We start from the raw sequence: 20,853 nt of genomic DNA, 5'->3' as shown, positions 1-20,853 counted from the left end.
ATACATAGAAAAAAAGAAACTAATTTTTAAAACTATTTTTAACTCCAAAGAAAATTAAAAGATACATAAGTAAATATAATCATGACATAGCTCAGCTGTGAATAATATTTATAATCACAATGTAGACTCTATTGATCAAATCTAAAATTATGACAAAACTATACTGGGAGAATTAAAAAGGGGACATACATATGGAACAAAGGCTATAAGAGAGCTAAATCTTCCCATGTATGAAATCAAGAAGTTAACAGTTTAAGCATGTTACTTAGAAACATGGACGTAGATATCTGATCCCTTCCTCAAGATTCTGTTCTCACCCTAACAAAATATGACAGGAAAAAAATCCCAGTTTCAATGGATATTTTTATTATTTATTTAATAGATCACCAACTTCATCTCCCTCCTTACCAACAACTGGAATTTCATTTTGTTTCCATGCTGAGTGGTGAAACTATGACAAAGCTAATCAGAATAAGCTACTTCATAAAGAGAACTAAGCTAACACAGCTCACTTTCTTTTAACAGGCATAATACAAATATATGCACTCTAGAATGGACAACGGTTTAGTCTCTAAGAAATTCAAATGGGATCTTGAAGAATGTAGGCAAAGCCAGGGTGCAGTAAAGGTGAGCTGAGATGCCATACAACTGTTTAAGGGTTCCTGGCGCTACATCTCTTGGCCACTAGCTGAATCTTGACATAGAGGAAGATATTAGCTAATGCCAAGTGGAGATGCAGAAAGCACTAAGTTGACTTAGGGGCTATGCACAGGAACCAAAAGGCAGGAAAGTACTAAACACTGCTGAGAGCCTCCACCCCAGGAAGGACTTTACCTGTTTTTGAGAGAACACACACACACACAGTCAGCATTACTATAGGATCCACTAAGCCAGATCTGTCCCCTTCTATCCGCCCAATAACATATCAACTCTTCTCTAGGGTATATGGCCTGGAGCTAGGTAACTTTTATATTTTGGGTCCCAGGTCTACTAGAGCATAACCTCTTTGAGAATAAGTCTTCCCATGTAGCCCTCCCCACCTCAAATGGAAGCCAGGAGCTTTATTTGAAACTCCTCCATTTGTACTGCCCAGCTAATGACTGCTAATGACACTATCTACCGTCTCCACTCCATTCTATTCACCTCTCACTGCATAAACCCCATCCTTCCCCCAAATAAGTCAGAAAAACATTAAAGAACCTCACCTTCCAGGAGCTCTAAACTGGCACCACCTCCGGTGCTTACATGGCTGACTTTATCCTCTGTGTTCCATTTGGCACAGCAAGTAGCAGTGTCTCCACCACCTGTTGAATGAAAGCCAAGTAAAAAGGGGAAAGGAGAGAAAAGAAAAAAGATTGGCACCAAAATTATAAGGCAATGTGCTCTCAAGCCCAAAAGGTAGCCGATAACCCCCCAAGTCCATCTCATTTAGAGGTTCCTCCATGAATTATATACCCATTTAGCTCTCAAGATTCACCTGGCACCAAGGAACCTAGGAAAAGTTAACCATTTCCCCTCTACTTTCCTCTGATCAGAATTCTGCCAGCTCACATTGGCAATAGCTTTGTACAGGACCCCTTACCTATGATGGTGATGCAGCCCCTGGAAGTGGCTTTCACCACCTCATCCATGAGGGCTTTGGTTCCTCGGGCAAAAGCTTCCCATTCAAATACACCCACAGGTCCATTCCACACAATCTGCTTAGCCCGAGCAACAGCCTCAGCATACTTCTTGCTGCTCTCAGGACCACAGTCCAAGCCCTAAGGGGCAGAGTTAAAAGAGAGGATGAGCTACCAATAAAAGCTACTTAGAGGAGCAAATACCATACCTCCACCAAGACCAGAACTCAAGGCTGAACACCAGAGTGTCTTCTAGAACCAAAAGATACCCCTCATTCTTTAAAATTATAAACCTGTTCATATCCTTTATGGAAGATCAAGTCTAAGGGAAAACCTCAAAAGTTATTTGATAAAAACATTCTTAGCCACACTATTTTATGATTGTGTGTAACTAGATAAGTGGTTTTCAACTAGGGTCAATTCCATCCCTCCCTAGGGAACATATGGCAATGTCTCAAGACATTTTTGATTGTCATGATTTGGAGATGGTAGGAGGTTGCTTCTGGCATCTAGTGGCCAAAGATGCCTTAAACATCCTATAAGGCAACAACAGCCCTCCACAACTAAAACTACCCAAGATGTCAATAGTGCCGAGGTTGAAAAACACTAAACTAGATCAGTGGTTCTCAAATCTTGTTGTGCATCAGAATCACCAGGATGGCTTGTTCGAGCACAAATTTCTGGGCCTTACCCCCAGAGTTTCTGCTTCAGCAGGTCGGGGGGCAGGGGGCAGGAATCTGCATTTTTTAATGAGTTTCAAAATGATGCTGATGCTGCTATTCTCTTTTTAATTTATTTTTGGCTGCTTTGGTTCTTCGTTGCTGCACGCAGGCTTTCTCTAGTTGCCACCAGTGGGGGCTACTTTTCGTTGTGGTGTGCAGGCTTTTCTCATTGCAGTGGCTTCTCTTGTTGTGGAGCACGGGCTGTAGGCTGGTGGGCTCAGTAGTTGTAGCTCCCAGGCTCTAGAACGCAGGCTCAGTAGTTGTGGTGCACAGGGTTAGTTGCTCCACAGCATGTGGAATCTTCCCGGACCAGGGATCGAACCCACGTCCCCTACACTGGCAGGCGGAATCTTAACCACTGTGCCAGCAGGCAAGTCCGATGATGCTGTTCTTGAGACTACACTTTGAGAAACACTGAACTAAATAAAACCCACATGCCTATCAAAAGGAAAGTGATGGGACTTCCCTGGTGATCCAGTGGTAAAGAATCCGCCTTACAATACAGGGGATGCGGGTTCAATCCCTGGTCAGGGAACTAAGATCCACATGCCACGGGGCAACTAAGCCCATGTGCCACAACTACTGAGCTCGCACGCCTCAACTACAGCCTGCGTGCCGCAAACTACAGAGACCACACGCTCTGGAACCCACGTGCCACAACTACAGAACCCACGTGTCACAACTACAGAGCCCACACGCCCTGGAGCCCAAGCACCACAACTAGAGAGAAGCCCACGCGCTGCAACGAAAGATGCCACATGCTGCAACTAAGACCCGATGCAGCCAAAAATAAATTTAAAAAATAAATCTTAAAAGAAAAAAGAAATATGAAAGCTTAAATAATTCTAAAAAAAAAAGGAAAGCGATAAGCAAACTAGTATGTCACCATTGACAATTTTGTACAGCTATTAGAATGATAAAATATGGAGAACATTACAATCAGCTAAATAAGTCTTTAATACACACATAAATTTTTCCCTGCTTGCAATAATTATACTTGTACTATCTTAATGTTTTCATATAAGAAAAATTTCTTATACAGGTTTCTAGGCAGCAACATAATCCAGAACAGCCCAAACCATGAAAGTACATAGCATCATCCCCAGCACACAGTCAAGTACTTAATAAACATTAAATAGATGAAGAAAGAAAAAACAATTTTGCCCCCACATTACTAATGAAAAGTCTTAGCAGCAATCTGATACCACTGCTTTTCCCCATCGATTTTCCCCGAAGGAGAGTCTCACTCAACATTTGTAGCCCTTCTTTTAAAATTCCCATTGGTTGGTTGAATGAATGATACCAAAATGTATTTGTTCACTCATACTACCAACCACCCAAGTGACTCACCATCCAGCCAGCAGGTATGCCAGAGGCCACAGTGGCTTGGCCAGTCTTGGCATTCTCATCAAACTTATCGGCAGTGACAAAGTCAACAGGCAAGGTAATCTTCACGCCATTCTTCTCAGCTTTGGATATCAGGTCTTTGACGATCTTGGATCCCTCTTCGTCAAACAGAGAAGTGCCAATCTACACAGGAAAGTCAAGATGATGAAGATCAGCCTCTATACTAAGAATGTGATTACCTCACAAAGCAGACAGGAACAAAATACAACACAATACAAAGGAATAATTCAAAGACGAAAGAAAAACAACTTGCAAAATAAATAAAAATGGGAGTTTGTAGGGCTCATGTCAGAAGCTAATTTCCTTTTTAAATTTACATAACTGGCTATTTCTCATGGAGAGCTATTTCACATCCACTTGGCATTGGTTTCCTACCTCCATGTTGTTGAGCACCTTAAGGAAGGTAAAGGCCATTCCACCACCAATAATCATTTCATTGACTTTGTCTAGCATATTACTGATCAGCTGGATCTTGTCTGCAACTTTAGCTCTGGAAGGGAAAGCAAGAATCATCACCCAAAGAACAATGGACTAAGGAACTGATATTACATAAAGCCTGAGTTTTGATATTAAGAGACAGGAACAGAGAAATGTCCCACAGAGTGACAAAAGTATTGGCTAACTTTGCCCTACGTTTCTCCAACCAGAAAAGCCAATCCATTACTAATAAATCCTTTTAAGGTGTAGCTCTTGGCGAAGAAGGGCTTAGAAGACTTACAATCATCTAAAGAAATCACAAGTTCCAAATAGATCTATTTTGCCCCTTCTCTCCCCCCAAAAATCAAAGGGTCAAGATTGCTAATTGTACCTGAGAAAGATTGCTAATTGTGGAATCCCTGAGCTCCCTGACAACTGTCCTAATCCTAGAGCAGGAACCAGATTATATACGAAATGAATATATACTGAGCAAAAATAGATATTCACACTCTTAGGTCCATGCTCAGCTGCTGGAACATTTGCTTTATGGCATTCGTTATTCTACTGGACCATTTGATTCAACACACTGATTGAGCACTCACTCTGTGACAAGGTTCTAGGTCTCTGAGAAACATCACTGGGCAAAAGAGAAGATCCCTACCCCTTTGGAGCTTATATTCTAGTAGAGGGAAATAAGATAATAAACACAGATGTACCTTTCACCTCCGAGAGAAAAAAAATATCTAAACAAAAGAAAAACATTCACTTGAAGCACAACCTTTAAAATCCTTCACATAAGTAATAGCTTGCCTTCCACAGATATTCTTATATATCTAAATCCCACCTAAATGAACCAATCACCTTGGGCCTATCTACCTCTTCATTCAATAAACAAGATGATACCTACTCTGTGAGAGGCCCTATGCTAGGATTTGTGAAATGGAGGTTCAAAACAATAGCGATGTGGGAGAATGGATGGAAAGAGACTATAGATATCTCACTTGTAAAGACTGGTCACCACCAAGGGTAAGAATGGATTAACTGTTTTATACAGAAACAGACACACACAGAAAGAGAGAGAGAGACAGAGAAAGAGGGAGAAACGAGACTCAATGTCTTCTAAAGAATGTGGGATGTTCTACAGATCAAATGCCCTGCTTCTTCAACAAATCAATGGAATGAAAATAATAATGAAGAGGGAACTATTATAGAATAAAATATACCTAACAAGCAAATTCAATGCATGGACTTCATCTGGATCCTTATTCAAACAAACTGACTGTAAAAAGGCATTTCTGAAATGACGGAGAATTTCTGAATACAGACTGGGTATTAGATGATAGTAATAAAATTGTTAAATTTTGTTAGGTATAACACACGGTGGTTATTTAAAAGAAATCTCATCAGTTATGAGATGCATACAGAAGTATGAGAAATGAAATTATATGATGCCTAAGGCTTGCTTTCAAATACTCCTGACAAAAAAAAGGATTAAAGGACAGATGAAACAGGATTGGCAAAAATGCCAATAATTATTAGAGCAGGGTGAGAGGTACCTGGGGGTTTAATTATACTATTCTTTCAACTTCTGTAATGTTTGAGCGTTTCCATAATAATGGGGTTTTTTCTGCACCGTGCGGCTTGTGGGTTCTTAGTTCCCCAACCAGGGATTGAACCAGGGCCCTCGGCAGTGAAAGCACTGAGTCCTAACCACTGGACCACCAGGGAATTCCCAACACAACGTTTTTTAATAAAATGTAAAATCTTCCCCTAAATTGTTAATGTTCTAAGGAGACTACATTGCAAGAAAGGTGGCAAAAAAAAACCTCCATGTCAACTTCCCCAAAATAGCTATTTTAGGCAGAGTCCAAAACCTAATCATAACCCCTAGGTGGCACTCACTTCCATATTCCAGATCTACAGAAGGTTGGAGAACAAAGCCCAACTCCTAATCTCCAGAGAAGCAAAGATCAGAGTCTGACCTTTATAAACCAGTGCACAAGAGGGGCAATGATTCCAGGACACAGATAACAACCTATACCCACCTTAACTATTTTTAGGACCCTGAAACTGGGCTCATGAACCTGGAGAGCAACTATGCTATCTGAAATTGACACCCAACTCGAGTCAGCATTCATAGGGAAATGCTGAGTGTGTTCATTCCCATGGAAAAAAAAAAGCCCCGCTCATAAGAGGGTCAGGAGCATCTAGCCATAAAGAGGCTGCCATCTAGATAGCCATGCCAAGTGACAAGATCTTATCCAAGCAGTCCCAGGTCTCTGTCACCTAAAATGTATCCTCCTAGCCTCTTGAGTTGCACTTCTGAAATTTGTATTTTTAACTAAGCCAGTAGAATATCACTATTCACAGGGTACCTTTCCCCACAGGAGAAAATATAAAAAGGTATGTGAGCTGGAGAAATGAGTTCCAAATGATATATTAAACACATATGAGGAGGTTTTCATATCTGAGAGGCTGAAATGCTTCAAAAATCGTTAGATGAGCAATGGTGGATCTTTCCGATTCTTCCCTCCAGAGCCATTTTCTATCCTTTCCAGCCCTGTTCTCTGTCCCAGGAGGCTGACCTGAGTGGACTGCATCAAGGAGTTCCCTTGCCCTCTGACGTCCAGCTAGGTTGCAGCCCATTGTGGGTAGGAGGGGGTACATCAGCAGGACATTAAAAGGAGATCAGAGTATCTATTTCCCTGGCTCCTTCCCTGCTAGATGACTATCCCTACATCCCTTGACCAAAGGCTATGGTTTCTATCAGAGAGACCTCTCCACGCAACCACTGTCTCTGGATTTTGGTAACCATCCCTTTCCTTTTTCCCTTCAGGCCTAGGGATGGTGATGACTGTTGCCCCAGATTACTGTACTGTCCCTTCTGGGTTTCCCTAAACCCTACCCACACCTTTTTAGATAGTCCCTTTATTAAATTCTCCTCAGTCACCCAGTTTGATTGTGCTATCTGACAATAAACCACCCAAGTTATGGCCTACTACCAGGCAAAAACACTACTTAAAGCATGATCTTGAAGCGTTCTCCATACCCGCCCAGGATGGCCAGGAAGGGTCGCTCTGGGCTCTCCAAGGCCTTGGCAAAGTAGTTCAGCTCCTTCTTCATCAAAAATCCTCCAGCCTTCTCTGGCAGATTTACTCCCACCATGGAGCTAGAAATGAACGAGACATTCAAATGTTAGGTCAATCCCTAGCAATTCTCCCAATTCTAGAGGCCATCTCCTTATCACTGAAAATACTTTCACTTTTGAGATGCCAGGCCACCACGGTTTTCCTGCCCAAACTGCAACAAAACACTTAGGTACAAGGTAAGATTTTTGACTAATAATGCAGGGTCAAGGGGAACAAGTGAAAAGCAATGACCTAAGGTAGAATTTAAGATACCCAATTAATAGTCTTCAGGCCAAGGGTTTAACCACAATAAATAATCAGCCAGGTGATGACAACAGGAAAGGATTCCTCAGTTTGCTTCCTACTGACAGCCTAAGATTCCACTCCCACAGCATTCACAAAGGGAGAGCTCTCCACGAAATATCCCAAAGTGAGACAGAGGAACATCTTCCTGAAGCTCAACAAAAAGCTCCACAATTCTCAACATTTGCTTTTATTTCCTCTTTAGATCGGAGATACTCAACAAGAACCTCAGTGTAATTTGTAGCTCCAATTAGAGATAGAAGCCAAAAAGATCATAATATAATACAGAAATATCCAAAAGCAAGCCAGAGCTTGGGCTGCTCAAGTAAACAGAGAAATAATGCTCCCAGTTTGACAATGAGCAAAAAACTTTTAGTACCTGTGGGCTCGGTGAGCAGTGCCAAAAGCATCATTGACATAGACATCCCCTAGCTTAGAAAGCGAAGCTCGAAAGCCTTCTATTTTGGCTGGCTCAGCTTTAACCTGCAGAGAAAAACAAACAAAAAAAAAAGGAAAAACAACAACACAGGAAATGTTGATGGCTCCAAAGACAACTGTAAAAGCATTTCATGCCAAGAGTCCTCTTCAACACCTCTAAAGACCCTGAGTTGGTAGGATAGCAGTTTTTAAAACTAGCAACAGGATCTGTTCTTTCTTCCTAATATTCCAGGTTTTTGGGTCATTTCTGCATGTTTCTGCTCTCCTCCACCTTCTCTCAAATTGCAAGCCTAAGATTCCTGAACCACAGCTTAACCCCTAATCACATCCCACTGGCCTCTTTCCAGCTCCTAGGACAAGACTCAAATTATCCTTCTCTCTCCTTATCTTGACTCATTTCCTCATTCTAACATATTCTCCTTGTAAAATTTAGGATTATACTTGAGTCAAGCTGCTGGCTACCAAGACCCTTCTGCAAAGGGAAAAAGGCCCTCATACATATTCCTCATCAAAGCAACAAGGGCAGGCTGGAACAGAGAAGGCAGATGGAAACATGACAACAGAAAAGGATCTCAGAAACATTTTATATAATAGCAAAAGGAGGTAATTCATATAGCTTTCCCTGGAAGTTAGGCATCTGATAAAACAATACACTTCTACAAAAAAGAAAGAGGAACAAAAACTAGAAGTAAAACATATGGCTTTGAATGTCGGCTCACTATCCAGGGATAATACCCACCATGCTCCCATAGGGGAAAGAAAGCAGGGCAGCAGGATGAACAGAGTCTCCAGTAGGAAATAAAGTGAAGATGCACAGGAAGCCAGATAAGAGGGACATGGCAGGGAAGAGCACAAAACAGATGTTTGTTTCAGTCACTGTCCACTCCCATTCTCCCATTCTCCCATGTACTGAGGAGAAGGAGGCTGCCACAGATAACAGGTGCTTTCCTCTAATGAACCAAAGAATGCAGGGGCACTAATGCTAAAACTGAAGACTGTAGAGCCCCCATAATCTCTTTACAATGGAATATAATCTGCCACTGGTGACTGCAAGATGATGTGTGTAGTAATGAAAACACTGCCCAAATGGCAGGAGACCTGGGTTCTAGGACCAGGTCTGACGCTAATTTACTGTGTAACCTTTGTCAAGTTGTTCTCTGCCCCTGAAATCTTCCCATCTATTAAAAAGGGAAGATAACCCCTCTATTTAAGAAGAATTGTTTGAGGAAAAATGAGACAAACTGAAAGCTCTTCATGGAAAAGGTACTATAGAAATTAATAGTAATAAGAACCCATTTCTCATTTTTGATCTGCCAATAACTAGAAGGAAGAGAATGCTCCTAAGAAACCAATGCAGGCACACTGGATAAAGGAAAAATTTCATGCCCTCGCTTTGTTTTTATCCACTTTGAACTTATGGCTGGCTCCTGAAATTTCAAGCATGAAAAGCCACTGGACACTAAATGTAAAGTAAACTACCTAAAAAAGACATAGACTAGCATAGTTGGTTCATCACTTCCTGAATAAAAGGTTTTGCCTCAATTTGCCAGTTGCCTCCTGCCATTTCTAAGCCCAAGCGTATAGCTGGTTGAGTTTCAGTCTAAAAGGGCACCAAATTTTAGGTCAGCATTTGACTCATACTACTCTAGCAAGACCATGCCAAAGGCAAGATAAGGCAAGACCAGAACCTGCAGTGCTAAGAAAAGAAAGCAGGCACTGCTTGAAAGCAGGCACTGCAATGACCTTAAGAAATGTCAGAAGTACAACAGGAGCTTGAGACGCTAGCCTCAGAGCATCTTGTTCCACAAGATACTAAAGACCTTAAGAGTGGAAAGTACTTAAAGGGTGCTTTCAGCTTCCCTTCTACCAATAGGCAAATTCTAAATCATCCTCAAAGAGCCAGCTTTATCATTTAATATTTGAATTCTGGTTGTCGTTCACAGTAATCTATTTTGTGGGTTATCTGTGGTTGCCTTTTTAAAAAATTTTCGGTTTTTTTCCCTATGGTTGCTTTTGCACAACAATGTCAGAGCTGAATAGTTCCAACAGAGACCATATAAGGTTGTGGCTGACCGTATGGTCCACAAAGCCTAAAATATTTATTGTCTGGCCCTTTACAGAAAGTTTGCTGATCTAATGGACTGAGCTCTATATAAGGCCCAGCAACAGTACCACTACCTCTAACTTTAATCAAATGACTGCCTTTCTGAGGCCTAGGTTTTTTTTGAAAATATGATGATATCTGTACTTCCTTAAGAAGAAATTCAAAGAAAGATGCTTTACACTTCTTAAGAAAAATGTCTTAAACCCAAGGCAGTATCATCATGACCATCATTTACCCAACTACAATCAAATGTCCCAAATAGTCCCTTTCCACTTGACTTAGGAAAGTACTTTTTCTGCTCACATGATTCTTTTATAAGAAAATCCCAATGATATCAAATTTAATTTAGTGTGTTAAAAGTATCAAGCTCAAGCTTTAAGTTAATTCCCCTTCCAAATAAAAATACAGATTGTCCTTCTATAACACACCAGGGCCTGTTGCTTAGAAAAACAGTTCCAGCCTTGACAAACAAAAAATCTAAAACTGGCTCTCCTGGAGGAACACCTGGTGTATCATGGATACTCACCACCATGCCCCCAGCCAACAACCACCTGTGAATGTCTGCTCTCAGCACTTGGCAATCACAACCTCCCCCTTTGATAGGATATTATCACATACTATTAGAAAAAACAATCTTCATGTATCACAGACCAGGTGTGTAACAAAGGGACAATTAGAAGCAGCATGTTCACCAAATCCTCATACACCCAAATGGTGTTCACGTATTTTTCCAATGTATTTCAAAACCACTTGAGCATGATGAGGAGGGCTTCTGGGATGCTGACAATATCCTATTCTCTGACCTAGGTGGTGATTACACAGGTGTGCTTACTTTGTGATAATTCATCAAGCTGTGCATTTGTGCATTTTTAATCGTATGCTGTACTTCAACAAAAAGCTGTCAAAATAACATAAGCTTCCTCTACTCTTCAATCACAGTCTCTTATACACTCAGCCCTCCTCACCCTCACTAATGTCAAAATCACAGGTCCTACCTTGTTCCCAGAAGCATCTTTTCCCTTCCCTTCTTCCTCCACATGAAAGCGAAGGTTCTCCAGCAAGATGACAGACCCAGCAGCTGGGTCAGCACAAGCTTTCTCCACTTCTGGGCCCACGCAGTCCTTCAAGAACAAAACATCCCTGGGGAGAGCACAACATGGAAAACACTTGAGCAGTCAGAAAGTTAAGAACCAATAACAACATGCTTGACAACATCTGTCACAGAGTCCACCAGCACCAGAGCCTGAAACGTACTTGCCCAGCAGAGATTTGAGTTCTACAGCAACTGGCTGCAAGGAGTACTTGTCAGGCATGGGGACACCATCAGGCCGGCCCAGGTGGCTCATAAGAACAACTGACTTGGCTCCATTGTCCAAGCAGAATTTGATGCTTGGAACGGCAGCCTTGATCCTGCAACCAAAAAGAGACAACAGGTAGAGTAAGGTTACTCCTAAGAATTAGTGGTAACTATTCTATTCATGGCCTCATAAAACATAAAGCCCCCTTTCTTCTCCAAATTCCTTCAAATCTACTGTCAACAACTCAGCGATGGTCCTCAGGTCCATGTGCAGAGGAATAAGTTAATTAGGATGTCAACCCTCCCCCCTAGGATTATACAATCTCATCATGTTTTGCCCCTTGTGCAGAAAAGAGTTAATATAGCAGGACTGAAGCTGTTATCTTCAGAAGGACCTGCTTGCAAGGTTGGCCCTTGGCTGGTATCTGGGAACTTGGCTTTTGAAGTGGTCCCTCAGTTCTCTGACAAGGGCTGCTCACAGTTCCTAGACTGTCCGTACAAACAAGGTGATTTACGCTCAACACTTGCTTCCCTCTAGGAGGAATTTTGGTAGTTGCTGGGCAGAGGGTGCCTATGTGATCAGCTGCCAGTAAAAATCTTGGGAGCTGAGTCTCTAAAGGGCTTCTCTGGACAGAAACATTGCACACAATTATTGCATTTTTCACTGCTGGAGAAAGGAGCACGCTTGGTGTGTCCCATCATAAGAGGGAGAAAGCATGGAAGCCCATGCATGGATTTCTCCAAATTCTGCCTGTGTCTTTTCCCCTTGCTGATACTGTCATGCATCCTTTCACTGTAATAAACTTTAGCAGTGAGAACTATATGCTGAGTCCTGTGAGTCCTTCCAGTGAATCACCAAATATGTGGGTGGTCTTAGGGACCCCTGAAACATCCTAAGTGTTTGACTGTGGAAGAAATATAAAATTCCCAAATCTTGAAACCATTACAAGAAATTTGGGGAAAACTGAAAAACATGTAACTTTTCTGTACCCGTTACAGATCCTAAGTCACTTTTTTATGTAGGTAAAAATAAATACATTATATAGAATGTGGTTTACATAATGCATTGCATTTACTAAATTATAGTTTAACCTAACATTTATTAAACCTCCTTTAAACACTTCAAATTTTTGTTACAAACCCAATACTAACTTTCCATTCTTGGCAGTCTTTAAGAAATTAAAATCGATAACAAAGAAAATCATTTATTTATTCAAAAAATATTTATTGGATGCTTCTTTTGTGGCAGCTACTATATCAGATTCTGAGAATACAATAGTAAATAAAATAGTCTCTGCTCTCATAGAAGTGGTAAGAACTATGAAGAAAATAAAGCAAGGTAGAGAGACAAGAATGACTGGAGAATAGTGGTGAAGAGGATTTTAGAGAGGGTGGCCAGGGAAAGTCTCTCTGATAAGGTGACATTTCAGCAGAGAATGGAATAATAAAAAGCCAAGTTATGTTTCTAAACTATCTTATGCTACTTGGCAGATATAAAAACTCATTTATACCAAATAAAGAAGAAACCTTCATCAGGTACAACGTTTGCCCAATGAAATCCAATTAATCTTCAGGGCTATCCATTATTGGCCAAGTCCTATTATTTCTAATGCTTCATTTTGTTAATCAACTCCATGGAGTTCTGAAAATGAAAAGATCTACTCAGACCTGTTTCTCTGTTTTTTACTTATAAAATACCTTGATAGGCATATTTCCAATCTTTTATGTGTGCTACAGAAAATAATGAAAGTCAAGAAGGGTCAGAGGTGCCTTGTACAAAGACCTTCCACTATGGTGCAGCAGGGATGTGCTTGGCAAAATGCCAAGCTCTATTCTGGGGCCAATATCTGAAAGTGTTCTGGGTCTATACCTGCACTGTACAATATGGTAGCCATTAGCCACAGGTGTCTCCTGAATACTAGAAATGTGGCTAGTCCAGATTGGTATGTGCTGGATCTCAAATAATACCAAAAAAGTTAAATGTTCCTTTGATTAATTTTTAATTGATTACATACTGAAATGATTATTTGGGGCTTACTGGATTAAATAAAATGTATTATTACGTTCACCTGTTTCTTTTTACTTTTTTAATGTGGCCACTAGAAAATCTTAAATTACATGTGGCTCATATTATATTTTTATTAGACACTGCTGGTCTATACCATTGGAACGTACCTTTCCAGCTCAAACCTTTCATTTAAAATTTAAAATAAAACCTTCTTTTACAATCTAGTCAAAAGCAAGAGCAGTACTATCACTTAAAATTTCTGCTTCTGAATCTAGCAGCCAAGACATTTGGAGCAGCCTAAACTGAAAATACTACTTCTGTAGTCTTTTCCCTTAAATCAAAATTCTCAAAAACTGATTTTATCAGGGCCAGCTAGAATAGAGGCTGGTAAAACTACATGCACAGTTCTTCATTTTGCAAGGGAAGCCAAGTAACCGTAAACCTTTATATTCTTTAAAAATGCATAACACCAAATTCTTCAAATTTAAAAAAAATGGGAGGAGAAAAAAATCGCTTTCTTAAAATGATTTTTTTCAATTTCTAAATTCTCATAAGAAGGCAAACCAGATGGTGGGTTGTTGAAAGCCAAGATCACATGACTTAAGTTATCATAGTTCTACAATAAGGAAGTAAAACCATTTCATCCCATATACTCAGACCCAGGTACATCGTAAACCTAGCTCAAGGATTAGCAGGGACATTACCTCTGGTTGTTTGTTATCTGGTTGTTCTTCATAGGAACATTGAAGTCCACTCTGAAAAAGAAACAAAGTGTTGGGTTCAGAGCCATGATCAATTTTCCATTCCCCCAAAGATTAGGAGAGGGACTTTTAGTGAACCAGTTAAATAAGTTGAAGTTCAAAAGTCACCTTAAAAATAATCAGCAGTATCAGAAGATGGTGATTAGCCATGGGGACGAGGGTAGGAGTAGTGACTGGGATAGGACACCAGAGGGAGCTTCAGGGGTTCTGGTAATGTTCTCTTTCTTGACCTGGGTGACAAATGTGCTCCTTTAGTGATCGCTCTTTGAAGCTTATGATTTGTGCCCTTTTAGGTACGTATCTCATACTTTTTAAAAGAGAAATTTTAAAAAATAAAAAACAACTTAAATCACAGGAACTAGCCCTGAAGACCAGGGAAGCTAAAGCCAGTACCATCTAAAAAGATTTCTATGTGGGCCCAGCATGATAGTATCTAATAACAGTGGCAGCTGGAGGAGTGAAGGGTTATAGGGAACACGTCTGGATTTTGATTCCTTTGATAGTATTTCTGGGTTCTAAGGAAGCAAACATTATTCAAAAGAAAAAAATTAATTGGAACAATAAAACATGTCAAGAGAATATCATTCTTTTGGGAGAAAGGCTGGGACCTCGGGACCAGAAAGAAACCCAGTATTCAAGACCAAGTTCAAACAGTATCCTTCAAGCAAAACACAGACAATAACAAAAAGATAGCCTCTTTCTAAAAGCCTGAGAGGACACTTTGCTGTACACCTGAAACTAACACAACATTGTAAATCAACTATACTTCAATAAATTTTTTTTTAGTTAAAGAAAATAAAAGCCTTAGAGGAGAGGATGGAACATGTGACCCTGCCCACCTGACAAACTGGCAATTAGAAAAGAAGTGATCCAGATAGCACAAGCAGGAAATTCCCTGGCGATCCAGTGGTTAGGATCCACTGGTTAGGACTGCTGGGAGCCAGGTTCAATCCCTGGTCGGGATCCCACAAGCCACATGGCACAGCACACGGCCGGGGGTGGGGGGTGGGGGGGGAGTTGGGGGTGTGGGTAGCAATTTACTGCAGTCTTCTTTCTTACCCAACAGATTGCTGCTTTACCATTTTTAAGAACTGATCATTCCTTCCCCCTTCTTGCGAACTCCTTAGAACCTTGGGCTACTTCAATCTGACTGAAAACAACGATGTGTGATAGCTATCTGTAAGGTCTAAGTTTTGCCTGCCAAGATCCTTTTTAAGTGATTTTTTTCTCATCTCTAGAATGGGGATGATACTACTATCTACTTCACAGTTATTGTGAGAATTAAATGTGTTACCGATTTGGAAAGTGCTTTGGAGAGTAACTGATACACAGTAAGTGCCATAAAAGTGGTAGCTATTGGGCTTCCCTGGTGGCGCAGTGGTTGAGAGTCTGCCTGCCGATAAGGGGGACATGGGTTCGTGCCCCAGTCCGGGAGGATCCCACATGCCGCGGAGCGGCTGGGCCCGTGAGCCATGGCCGCTGAGCCTGCGCATCCGGAGCCTGTGCTCTGCAACGGGAGAGGCCACAGCAGTGAGAGGCCCGCATACCGCAAAAAAAAAAAAAAAAAAAAAAGTGGTAGCTATTATTATACATGCTAAGGCTTCTCCAAAACGTGATTCTGTGATCTAAAAGGCAGATCAACCGTTACTAAAAACAGCTAGGAACACGCACTAAGGGACTACTGGGAAGGTATGACCTAGTCAAAAAGACTGCTGCCATGTTTGACCACAAAGCTCCATCACTAGGCCTTCCTCTCTAAGGCTGAGGCTTGGCAGACAATTACAAAATCCTAGATCTACTAAGAAGACCACCAATTTCCTATGTCCCCTAGGTCTGTAGTCTAGTTCACTGAAGAACAGCTTTTCCAAAGGTGAGTTGAAGGACTAATTCTATATTCAAACATTTTAATTAAAATCTTAAAAAAAATAAAGGCAGTATGCCTCTAAAGAAAGAAATACAGTCTACTTAATTTCAGGCTACTCGATTCTGATTCTAAGCATCTTCTTTAAATATCCTGAACGAGGCCCCTGCCAGCCTTAAAGTGCATTCCAAAGAGGACAGAGTATCCCATTACCAAGAGTCATTTTCTCCCACCCCCTGCAGCCTCCCAGAAGGCCCACATTCAAAAGGGCTATGGGACTTCCCTGGTGGTCCAGTGGCTAAGACTCCGCACTCCCAATGCAGGGGGCTAGGGTTCATCCCTGGTCAGGGAACTAGATCCCACATGCCGCAACTAAGAGTTCGCATGCCGCAACTAAGACCCGGCACAGCCAAATAAATACATAAACAAAAGGACTAATGGCAAGGGGCTGAGCATAAGCCACCTTTGCAGTGCTGCTCCCTACCCCCAAGCCCTGACAGAGAAGCTCTTTGGAAACATTCAAGAATCTCTCTCATCTATCCACGCTGCCATGGCATAGCTTACTGATGAGAATTGGACTTGTACTCTCTTCTCATTGTTTGTGGAATATCTTCCCTCATCATCTCCTAGACTCTCAACAACAGGTCTGCTTTTAGCTTCTCCTAAGGACTCCACCACTGAAACTGCTCTGACCTACACATTCCACTTGTTCTGTGTAAAATCTGCACCCCTTCCTTTTCCACTTCCCTTAAACAATCCCGAGCTTAGCCTCAGGCACAAAGTCAGATATCACTACACACCAATCATAATGGCTGAAATTTAAAAAATGACATCAAACGCTAGTGAGGATGCAGAGCCATTGAGCACTCATATACTGCTGGTAGGAATGTAAAATGATGCGGCTGCTTTGGAAAACAGTCTGGGAATTCCTCAAAAGGCTAAGCATATGACCCAGCAATTCCACTCCTAGATGTTTACCCAAAAGAAATGACAGCATATGTCCATACCAAGACTAGTGCACAAACGTTCAATATTCACAGAAGCTTTATTTGAAATAACCCCAAACTGGAAACAACCCAGATGTCCTTCAAACTGTGGACCATCCATACCACAGACTACTACTCAGCGATACAAGGAATGAACTATTGATACATGCAACAACACGGATAAATCTCGAGGGCATTATGCTGGGTGAAAAAATGCCATCCCAAAGGGTTATATACTGTGTGATTCCACTTATATAACATTTTTGAAATAACAAAATTTTACAAATGGAGGAGAGATTAGTAGTTACCAGGGGTTTAGGAATGGAAGGAGAGGGGCCACGACTCTAAAGGAGTAGCATGAGGGAGATCTTGGCAGTGCTCAAACAAAACTAGTTTTGTATCTTGATTGTGGTGGGAGTTACACAAATCTACACATGTGATAAAACAGCAAAGAATTATATACTTTATTCCAATATCAACTTCCTTCCTACTCTTGATATTGTACTATAATTATGTAAGATGTATCCAATGAGGGAAACTGGGTGAACACAGGACCTCTCTATACTATCTTTGCAACCTCCTGTGAATGTACATAATTATTTCAAAATGAATCTTAAAAATATTAATTTAGTTGTAATAAAGATATCAAGACTCTATCACCTGAAATCGCAGGAGTCCAGGCCCAGTTCCATTAAAAGCTCTCAGAGGAACCATTCCCACCCTCGCTTTACTGCCCCTGACTAGAAAATTGGGGTATTACGGCTCCCTTAGAGACTTTTTTTTCCTCCCTTGCTCTCAGTTTTTCCTCCGTTTCTTCTTCCACTACACCAAGGCTGTTGCTTAACAAGTTACAACAGGTTAGGGAAAAAACAGTGAGGTTTAAAAAAATAGGGGGAGGGAGAAAGGTGGGGGAGAGCAAGCAAAAGGGAAGCACTTCACAAGTCGGCAAAGGAGTAAGACTGGCAACCTATGAGAAGAAAAAAGGAAATGACATTGCAAAATTAAACAGGAAATTTACTCAAAGGGCTATAAAGTCAAATGGAGTCCTAAAAAACTGAGGTAGAACCTGGTAATTAGCCAGAGATTTCTGGCTATCTGAAGTTCCCTCAACAAATCAGTCAATTTCCCTTGGCATTCAAAGCAGGGGCCCGAAGACTCTACAAACATCACAGCTCCCTTTTGCAAGATAAAGAGAGGAGGCAAGTGAAGCAGCCACTACTCCGGAGGCCCCACTTCCGGAGCACTGCCAGCAAGCACCACATAAAGGCAATTGAGACAAAAAGAAATTTGAGCTGATGAGGCATGGCTGCCTCTGTTCTAGAGCTACATTAATAATCTGAGAAAAAAGCAACTTCCTGTTCTCAGGCCAAATAAGTTCTATCCAGATTACAGGGAAAAATTATTGACTGCAACCTTCAACGGACAAAGGTCTATTTTAACCTGTCCCTATTCACTATGTCCAAGAATTTAGAGAATCTTGTTGGTAACCAAGGAGACCCAAATTCTAGTCCTGGCTCTACCACCAACTTGCTAGTTCAGTGACCTTGGACAGGTCATTTTCCATCAGCAAAACAGGACTAGTCAATCATTTCAAGGCTCAGGGTTAATCTGTATTAAATGAAACTTTGAGCCCTTGGGCAGAAACATATTTCATATTAGGTCCATAGGGAGAAAAGATAAGCACCTCCTCTAGTCTCACTCCCAGCCAGCCCAGATAATTCCTCAAGCCAGTTTCCCTGGGAAGAGAGGAGATAAAGCCCAAGACTGCAATTGTAGGAAGGTAGCCAAGATGATGCCCCACCTCTTGTCTTTCAGCTGGTGCCTGCATCTGGAAAGGTCAGCCTTGAGCACAGTGGAGATGGGAGGAAATCACTAAAATCTAAGATCTAGTTGCATGCCAATATCCACTTGTCCTGTTTTTCATAGGGTCTATCCCCCTTCCTTAAGAGCATCTGAGGGGTAGATAGGGCCCTTATCTAATACTAGGATGGCTATGATTCCTACTTTGTCCAGATTGCAAAGGACTAGGTGATTTAGCAAAAGGGGGACACCAGGTGTTCTTCATGGCCATAAGCCATTGAGTTCTTCTAATTATTTCCATAGCAGGGCAGAGAAGGCCAATTGCAAACTAATAGTGGCCATAATGAAATAAGAGGGAAGGGGAAAGCTACATGAACTTTTAGGGTGTCCATACAGTTCACTAATTCACGGTGCCTACCTTCGTTTAAGCCTTAGGTAAAGGGGGATCCCCTACTGCTTTCTGCATCCATTAATATCCAAAAGTTGCCCTCTCTTGAACCAGCCCAAATTGGGAAAGGGGCTGGATCACATCATGCACATGCCTGCCCATCAATCAACCACTTCCCTAAAAGGACAAGACTACACAACGCTATCAGTTCAAGCCCTTATGGCCTTATGGCCTTATGGCCCCCACAAAAGCGCCACCCTTGGATCCTGTCAAGGTCAAGTCCATCAGTTACATACCTAACTGAATTCCTGCACTTAGCTCCTGGCATGCACGAATGTACATGTTACGAAAAGGATAAATGTAAAAGCTCCACACATTATACTAGTTAACTCTGGCAAACAAGGGAAAAGCCATGTTGGTAAGTGACCAGGAATCCACATGTTTGGAGTAAAAGACCCCAAAGCGCATGGGGAGCCTTCCCCACTTCTAATATCCTGCTTCTCTAGCCACCTGTGGGGGTGAGGTTAGAGAACAGCAAGAATGAGCAGCCACACCCTGCTCTAGCATTACCCAGTATGTGGCATAAACCTGGTGCAAAACCCATGGCCTGTAGTCCAAAGACACGTAGAGCGGCAGCGGCCTGTTACATAAGCCCTGCAGGGCCTCCTTCGGTGCGCCCACCCCACCTCTCCCTCCCACCCCCAACGCTTTAGTGGGTTCTACTCCTGAACAATGAAATCAACATTCTCTGGGAAAGATGTCCTTTTGTGCAGGGCCGTTTCTGATTTGTCTGGGACGGTCTACGGTGGTGGGGGAAGGGAAACTAACCAAATGGCCTTTCAAGGTCCCTTCCCTGGGGGTCTAGGGATCTGCAGGCTAAGCATCACATCGCACCTCGCCAACTGGGAACCGGAGGGGATAGAACTGCCTTTCAGAAATAAGAGAAGAGAGCAAAATGGATCCCTGCAATCTGAGCCCTTCCTGGGTGGATCCAACCCTGCAAAGGGCAACTTCGGCTCACTTTTTGGGTTAGGGAAAATGAGGTTAGAAACCGTTAAATCCGGGCAAAGCTTCAGCCACAGTGGTGGGCAGCCCAGTCCTGCAGGGCTAGGACCCATGGGGCCGAGACGAGAACTAAAGTTCACTTTGGGCAAGAGGGAAAGCAAGTCGGCCCCGGCCGAAGAGGCTGCGGCAGAGTCCCGAGGATTACCTCATGATGACCCGCTTCCCCTTCACGTCCATCTTGTCCAGAGTCAGCTTGTTAGAGAGCGACATCTTGGCAATTCAGCGGCAGCGAGAGGCCGGGGGAAGAGACTGTTAAGCGACAGCGGCGAGACTGCAGCCGACTCGCGCTCGGAACGCGTGGAAAATGCCGAGCGCCTAGCGGGCTCGATCGCCCCGCCTACAACCTCTCCCCGCCCCTTTCCGGCCGCCGCACCCTGCTCGCCGGCCACTCGGGCAGCTATAGGACGCGGCCCGAAGGCGCCTGCGCGCTGCTATTGCTCCAAGGCGCTGTCAGTCTGCGAGGGCGCTGGTGGGACGTGCTGCTGCCATCTGTCACGTCCGGCACGCAGCGAGCCGCTGAGAACCTTCGTGACCAGAGGCGGGCGGCTG

At 42.4% G+C, this 20,853-nt stretch overlaps 1 protein-coding gene across 1 annotated transcript; it reads right to left on the bottom strand.

Moving 5' to 3' along the window:
* Positions 1-345: 345 nt before the first annotated feature.
* PGK1 (phosphoglycerate kinase 1) lies at positions 346-20,632 on the bottom strand. Its single transcript, XM_004280442.4, has 11 exons — positions 20,450-20,632; positions 14,148-14,198; positions 11,393-11,548; positions 11,134-11,278; positions 7,976-8,079; positions 7,215-7,334; positions 4,124-4,238; positions 3,692-3,871; positions 1,583-1,760; positions 1,206-1,304; positions 346-834 (listed from the first exon to the last, which is right to left on the bottom strand). Exons 1-11 carry the CDS (start codon positions 20,512-20,514, stop codon positions 794-796), a joined length of 1,254 nt encoding a protein of 417 aa, XP_004280490.1. The 5' UTR covers positions 20,515-20,632; the 3' UTR covers positions 346-793.
* Between the last annotated feature and the right edge of the window lie 221 nt (positions 20,633-20,853).

This window comes from Orcinus orca, chromosome X (genome assembly GCF_937001465.1).
Source record: "Orcinus orca chromosome X, mOrcOrc1.1, whole genome shotgun sequence".
Taxonomy (NCBI): Eukaryota; Metazoa; Chordata; class Mammalia; order Artiodactyla; family Delphinidae; genus Orcinus; species Orcinus orca.
This window is presented reverse-complemented; position numbering and strand designations above follow the sequence as displayed.